At 43.2% G+C, this 8,077-nt stretch overlaps 1 protein-coding gene across 1 annotated transcript in view; it reads left to right on the forward strand.

Annotated features, from left to right (window-relative positions):
• pde6a (phosphodiesterase 6A, cGMP-specific, rod, alpha) overlaps positions 1 to 4,470 on the forward strand; it is a gene marked incomplete at both ends in the record, with an annotated part of 27,671 nt that extends 23,201 nt beyond the window's left edge. Inside the window, 3 exons of the mRNA XM_079228566.1 lie at positions 403 to 477; positions 3,770 to 3,853; positions 4,279 to 4,470. Coding sequence (XP_079084692.1) covers positions 403 to 477; positions 3,770 to 3,853; positions 4,279 to 4,470 — 351 coding nt within the window. The remainder of the gene's footprint in view (positions 1 to 402; positions 478 to 3,769; positions 3,854 to 4,278) is intronic.
• Positions 4,471 to 8,077: the final 3,607 nt, after the last annotated feature.

Below are 8,077 nucleotides of genomic sequence, written 5' to 3' on the forward strand. Positions count from 1 at the left end.
CTCCCAGAAGTGCAGACAGATTCTCTCGGGTCGTTCTCGTCCCTCAGATGTAAACGCAGAGACAAAAGATGAGATATCCTGCTGACATTTTTACGGCTGATATTCTCTCCGTTCTGCTTCCCGCTCACTCAGGATATCTGCTGCCTCATGACAGCTGTTCCCCAAAACTGTCTCGATGACTAACTCCAGGTTTTCTGTCGTGAATACAGAATTCACACATCATTCATCTGATCTAGCGTTGCTCCTTTTAAAAAAACACAAAGCCTGAATCTTTTATTCTGAATAAGATTCTTATTTATGGGACGTTGTGGACGCTTTTCTGGCTGATTTTAAACAGCGTGGACATGCATGCAGATTTTCTTGTTTGTTGTAATGTGACTTCTTTCTGATTCCGCCCTCTAGGTGGCGCTGTCTGTGGCTGCAGAGTTCTGGGAGCAGGGAGACCTGGAGAGGACGGTCCTGGAACAAATTCCCATCGTAAGCACACCGAGAGCTCGATGCTAAAAGAGCGCCGGTTCAGAGGAACGGATGCATTTGTCCTCAACGCTAAAAACCCTGCGCTTTTACCCATGGTTGACCTCTGACCTCCAAAAAAGAGGATTTACCTTTGAGAATTAACAAAGGATGATCTTGACCCGGATTACTTTTTTTAGTGGAAATATCCCAAAAAGTTGTAAAGAGTATCTTTGGGGCTGAGGATGGTTTTGTTTAATAAACGGTTCAAGAGTTATTGGATAGCGGAAAACAACTGTAGTCCACTAGTCTGACGTTATAGATCCTGGATCTGGATATTATTTTTTTTTAAATTTGTAATTCTTTTATTTTTTTTGGTAATTTATTTATATTTTTAATTTGTACATTTTTTTATTTGTAAAATTGTTTTGTAGTTTTTTTGTAGTTTATATTTTTTTTTGGGTAATTTTTAATTTTTTGCTAATTTATTTCTATTTTTATAATAACATTTTCAATTTGTAAATTTGTACATTTTTAAGTTGTAAAATAGTTTTGTAGTTGTTTGTAATTTGTATGTAATTTTTTAAAATTCTTTTGTAATTTTTTTGATTTTTATTAGAATTTTTTGGGTCATTTTTTGCTTGTTTATTTCTATTTTATAATAACATTATTAATTTGTACATTTTTGTAAAAAAAAATAGTAAGTTTTGTACATTTTTAATTTGTAAAATTGTTTTGTAGTTTTTTGTAATTTGTTTGTAATTTTCATAATTAAAAGTTATATTTATTTTTAAAAGTAATTGTTTTTCACAAAATACACTACATGTATTATAATATTTTTTCCTTATTAGCTTATTTGTTGCGCCGAACAGCATCCCGTCGTGCGCGTGTTTATGTATACGATACCGGACAGCAGGCCTAGGTAGGAAATGCACGGCCCGCCACTGTCTCTGAGTCATTGTTTCTGTTCCTATCTTCTTCTTTTTTGGGTATCATTCTGTGCCCGTGAGTTACAGTCTGAGAGGAGGAGAAAGAGGATTTGGTGGGAGGAGAGGAATCTTGGGAATTAAGGCGGGACGCTGGATTCTCTCCTTGAGGCTTCGATTTAGGACGGAGAGCGGAAAGGACGCGATTAGAGAGCCGGGGAACACGAGACGGAACCGAAAAGAACCGGTTCTGTATTCTCTTTGTCCCTGTGGCTGCAGAGCGATGCAGAGGCCGTCATGTGGAGATAGAGGGGGCCGATGTGGACCTAACCCAGCCGACCATACCCTCTCTCTCTCTCTCTCTCTCTCTCTCTCTCTCATCCCCTCATGTGTCCTTCAGACACTTGAAGTGCCAGAAGCACCGTCCCACGCTCCCTCGCCGCACACTGCTCTGAAGTTAATAGCGTCTGCGTCGGCGGGGATCCCGTGACTCACTGAGTCTGACGGGAAGAAGAGGAGAGAGACGGGTTGAGCGGAGGCTGCGACACTCACGGTTTTCTCAAGAAATGTAGGTGGCTATTTCTCGCCAGCAATTACAGCCGGCATGAACCTTCTGACAGGTGTTTCTGTCACAGTCCAGTGTGCTGCCCACACGCTCGTCTTCCTCAAAGCGGCTGCTAATGTGAATCTGATGTGACTTCACGTGTTCATTCAACCTTTAATTGCACACTGAAGCGCTTCATGTGGAGTCTCTTATGAAGAGCTGGCGGGGGTTACACTTTACCCTCTTTTATTTTTTAAAGCAAAGAAAAGCTTTTAGGAGACTGTCTGGGTTTCAGGTTCCCGATTGGATGCTTCTGACATTTCTTTTCTTTAACTGGTTTCTAAGTCAGTGATGGATGGAGCACTCTTCCTCTTTGTGATGGTACTGTAATCGATAAAATTGTTGCATGTTCACACATAAAAAGAGGTCAGAGGTCAGCGTCAATGAGGCTGGGAAGGAACCGGTGTTGTTCTTAAAGGGACAGCTTGGTTTGTTCTTAAAGGGACAGTGTGGGTTGTTCTTAAAGGGACAGTGTGGGTTGTTCTTAAAGGGACAGTTTGGTTTGTTCTTAAAGGGACAGTGTGGGTTGTTCTTAAAGGGACAGTTTGGGTTGTTCTTAAAGGGACAGTTTGGGTTGTATGAAGGCACCGGTGTTGTTCTTAAAGGGACAGTTTGGGTTGTTATTAAAGGGACAGTTGGGGTTGTATGAAGGCACCGGTGTTGTTCTTAAAGGGACAGTGTGGGTTGTTCTTAAAGGGACAGTTTGGGTTGTTCTTCAAGGGACAGTTTGGGTTGTTCTTAAAGGGACAGTGTGGGTTGTTCTTAAAGGGACAGTTTGGGTTGTTCTTAAAGGCACGGTTTGGGTTGTTCTTAAAGGGACAGTTTGGGTTGTTCTTAAAGGGACAGTTTGGGTTGTTCTTAAAGGGACAGTGTGGGTTGTTCTTAAAGGGACGGTTTGGGTTGTTCTTAAAGGGACAGTTTGGGTTTGTTCTTAAAGGGACAGTTTTGTTTGTTCTTAAAGGGACAGTGTGGGTTGTTCTTAAAGGGACAGTTTGGGTTTGTTCTTAAAGGGACAGTTTGGGTTTGTTCTTAAAGGGACAGTTTGGGTTTGTTCTTAAAGGGACAGTTTTGTTTGTTCATAAAGGGACAGTTTGGGTTTGTTCTTAAAGGGACAGTTTGGGTTTGTTCTTAAAGGGACAGTTTTGTTTGTTCATAAAGGGACGGTTTGGGTTGTTCTTAAAGGGACAGTTTGGGTTGTTCTTAAAGGGACAGTTTGGGTTGTATGAAGGCACCAGTGTTGTTCTTAAAGGGACAGTTTGGGTTGTATGAGTGACTTATCCATCGCCAGTGTTTTACCTCCACTAGACGGCGGTGTTTACGTAAATATAGTGCACACCTGAACTGTTCACAGCAGCATATTGCTTTGCAATCATCTTTGTCTGTTTCTCCAAACTGGTTTTGTGTATCTACAGCAGGTAATACACTGATATTAATATGTACCTATATTGATAAATACCAGTCAAACCATCCCTTTAAGAGCAATCTACTCTCTGCAGTTTCCTCAGGTTTCATACTTTAGCATCGAGCTCATCAAAGTTAAATAAGTTGATACGCTCCATGTGTTCTTCTATCATAAAACTTTATTGTCCGTAATTATTGTTGCCAACTTAATTTATAGTTTGCAGCAAGACGACAGGGTGGACGAAATAACGGCGCCGCCGTTTAATCACAGTTAGTCATGAAGATAAGCGACCACATCAGGTCACGCCAACATCAGTACGTTAAACACTTCTCTCTCTCTCTTTCCCTCTCTCTCTCTCTCTCTCTCTCTCTCTCCCTCCTTCAGCCCATGATGGACAGAACCAAATCAGCTGACCTTCCGAAGATGCAGTGTGGTTTCATCGACTTCGTCTGCGCTTTCGTGTACAAGGTCAGACGTCCCACCACACGGAAGCACACTCACTCCTGATTCCCTTTGACACTCCATGACATTGTTATGAACACCTGCAGCTGAGTAGACTGTACGCACATTCACATGCAGGTGAGACACCTGTAAAGTCTCATCTCGCAGTTCGATGGTATTTTAAGTTGTCGGCTGTGTAACTTTATTTACTCGTGACTCGATAACGACGATTGACTTTGTTCGGCCGGATCTGAAACCTGATCTGAAATTTGTTTGTGTCGTTTAACCTTTTAAGCCCCGTGCCCCCTATATAGGTTGAATTTTACACATGATAGTTAAACTGTGTAAAACATTACAATAATCATGAGCAAACATATTGATGTTACACATCAAATTAATGAGCGTTTGGTTCTAACGAAGCTGCATTGTGTGATTTTGATCGTCCTCTCCAGGAGTTCAGTCGCTTCCACGTGGAGATCACCCCCATGCTGGACCGCCTGCTCAACAACAGGAAGGAGTGGAACGGGTTAAAGGAGGTGCACGAGGCCAAGCTGGCGGCCATCGAGGAGGCTCAGAAAGCCAAGGAGGGAGCGACCCAGAGCGCTCAGGTGGCCAAAGAAGGTAGGGGCCCCTCGGACACCTGAACACACACTGACGAGCTCAGCTGCACAACTAGTTCATGCATTTCGTCACTTTACATGATAGAAAAATAACTTATTAACCGTTCATTCCTTTCTTTCTTTCTTCCGTCATTCCTTTCCTTCCTTCCTTCCTTCCTTCCTTCCTTCCTCCTGCAGCTGCAGCCCAGGCACAATCAAAGACTTGCATTGTCAGTTAAAGATGCTACAACAGCGCCAGGCTCCTTGCTACAGTACTTCGTCGTGGTGCAGCGTCGGCTTTTAAAATTGTTTTGATTATTTATTGAGAGCGCATCTCTCACTTTAACACACCTGTTACACCTGTATCCTCAACTTCCTTCTGTTTCCTTCTGCAACTGCTCCTTCCTGTCCCTCCTTTGCTCCTTCCTGTATTACTCGTTCGATGCACTTGGCACACTGATGTGTTCAGACGTTTGTGGGAAGAGTCGGCTGCCAAAAAAAGCAAAAATCAAACATAGAAGACAGGAACAGACGGGAGTTCTAGCACGGGAGCAAGTGCAATGACACATTTTTTGTCAATGGAGTCTGGTGGTGTGGGAAGAGAGCATAGCGGCCTCTTTTTCCCCTTGGGGGGAGCAGTCTGACGGCAAGATAAAGCTGTGAAAATATTCTAAACTTAACGCACGCTAAAACTGATTCAGCCGAGGCTCCGGGCTGACGCTCCTGTCTGTTCCTCCAATCTAAAGGCGTGTCGACCGCCATCTACAATGCAAGGCTCTTTACAGAAATGTCACACTACTGTTGAGTCTGTTGAGTCGCTGAAGGGCAACAACAACAAAAACCTGCAACAAGTCAATTTACAGCTTCTACGGATGGAATCTACACTGACTTTGATCCATCAAACTGTTAACACCTCCTTAAACTTCCTGTTTGTCCAACTTTTTTTAGTTTGTAATGCAAATGAAAGGGAGGACATTGCATCGTAAATAGAGGTTTAGTCTCGCTCCGTCACCGGTTTTCTAGTTAAATCTGGCTCATGATGTGTTGTTTTGAGCCTTTTTAGCATCACACAGCACCGTCTTCCTCATGTAACGCTAAATGTTAAAGCTGCTCAATACTGCGGATCTATATACATATATATATTATATATCACCCTCAACGTAACCCTTTACTGTAGTTAATAATGAGGAAATGTGAATTTGCTTATGAGTCACTTTGCAGAGTAAATATGTGCTATTTTCTTAATGAATTACTTTGTCTGTGTTTTTACTGAGCTGTGTCTCTGTGTTGATGCTAAATGGACCTTAGATAGAGCTCAAAGCGCCTTAGCACTACATTACATCATTCATACATTCATACACTGATAGAAGGGGCCTCCTGCCCATCAAGCCTATCTAACGCTCACACACCGTAGGCACAGCTGTGGGAGCGGTTTGGGGTTGAGTTTCTTGCCCGAGGACACGTCGACACGCACTACCGGAGCCAGGGAATCGAACCGCTGAGCCGCAGTCGCCCCATCAGATCGTGACCTTCAGCGCCCGCCGGGGCGATTCAGACCCTCGGGGGAGGAGGAGGGTGTCACCTGGAATAATGAGATTGTGGATGGAAGCGTCTGAAATGAGCTTCCTTCTCTGGATGAGCTGAAAAAGATTTATTGGATGGATGGATTGCCAAAAAGTATGCCGTATGCATTCATGCAGCCAATGTGATGATACATATTAATAGGCTAAAACATATTCTAAGGCGCGGACTCGTTGCACTTTCTCGGCGTGTTTGTTGAACTCTCTCTGCACTTTTGTTTCAGTCCCAAGAGAATCTGTTTGGAAAAGTGTTGCACTCTTTCCAACCGTGAGGATTTACAACCCAGCAGGCATTTGATTGACAGCATGTGAAGCAGCTGCCAAAATGAATTCCCCCAAAAATAGGCCTCCTCTGTTGGTAGTGGGTCTCTTCAGCAATTTCAAGCAAGCAAGGGAAATAAATAACAACAAATCTAAATATGTTCAACCCAAGCCACTAATGTGTATTGATTATACAAGAAGGAAGTCAGGCTATAAGTTGAGTTAACCCAGTGAGCAGGTTAGGGTTAAACTGGGTTTAACTTTCTAGGTTATATAAAACCATTATAATAACCGACAGCATTGAAATTATTCTATTTATTAAACGTGCATCAAGCTGGATAAATGTTATGGTCACATACAAAGCTCATTTATAACCTACACACACACACACACACACACGCACACACACTCAAAACCAAACACCTGCACATGATCTTCAGGGTAAAAGCACGTTTGAAGCGGATCAATGCAACGTACACAACCTAGAAAACTGTTTCTTAATTTAAATCTGATAAACAAGTCTCGTCTCTTACAAAATGTAAATATGACGCAGCTGTGGAGAAGTGCGACTATTGTGTAGCATCCACGCTGTCATTTCCTCTGATTAACATCTTATTATTTATTGAGCGGTAAACATCTTTTGTTTGTGTGAATTGTCTGCAGCACTAGTGCAGGAAACATGCATTAAAGAGAACTCACTCAGCAGCTGACGCTGGAGGAACATCTGCCAGCTGCGCTGTATATTTGCATGTGTTTATGTTTGTGTGTGTGTGTGTGTGTGTGTGTTAATTCTCCCACCTAGAGCCAGACATAATACTGTTATGAAACGCAACATGACCCCAGAGTGGGATAATGAAAAGTGATCGCCACTGGAGCCACGATGCAAGACTTGAGCTAAATTCCTCCTCTGCCCGTCCCTCCCTCCATCCCATAGTAATACAATAATAGCGTGGATACATAACCTGCGTGTGTCGTCATTGCTGTATGACGGAGGTGCCCGTGACGTAAGGGCATGCTGGGAGCTCAAAGGATTGCCGTATATGGTTGTGATGATCAGCGGAGCTTGTGAAGCTTAGCTCTGACGCAGCGACATCCCGTGACTGCAGAGAGAGAGAGAGAGAGAGAGAGAGGAGAGAGAGAGGAGAGAGCGAGCTGCAGTACACCCAGTGAGCCTACAGGAAGGCAGCTTCAGCCTCATTCCAGCAGCGGTCGGGGGGGAAGTCGTGACTGCAGAGCCGCCAGCCTGCGAGCCCCAGTCGAGAGAGCGATGCAGGACTATTTATAGGACCGGTGTGCTCGGGTCTGCCGCAGTTTCCAAGCAGAGTGAAGCTACTAGTTGGCTCTCTCGCCCTCAGCAGTGCAGCCTCATCATCAGCGTGTCGTGATGCTCGCCTGTATGTATTGTGTAACAGCGGTCAGCCGGCGCTCCGGTCACACGAGAATAAACCTGATATCCTGACAGCCGAGGCGGTGACGAGTGTGCATGTGTCAGGGCTGCAGCACAGAGACCACCGTGCAGCTAACGAGGGTTATCTTTATCCTGCACATCCTCATTGTTTCACAATATCGTATGCATGTGTCATATATATATATATATATATATATATATATATATATATATATATATATATATATATATATATATATATATGGGTTAACTTAACGTTGGCATTTATTGAGGTATACAAACACAAAACCACTCCAACAAACGGTCATATATTATACTAGAACTACAGGTCCGTGTGGTTCGACAATGTTTGACTGTACTTGTTATATATATTATATACTGTACTGTGTTTGTAGTATATATT

Source organism: Taurulus bubalis (genome assembly GCF_910589615.1).
Source record: "Taurulus bubalis genome assembly, chromosome: 13".
In the NCBI taxonomy this organism is placed as follows: domain Eukaryota; kingdom Metazoa; phylum Chordata; class Actinopteri; order Perciformes; family Cottidae; genus Taurulus; species Taurulus bubalis.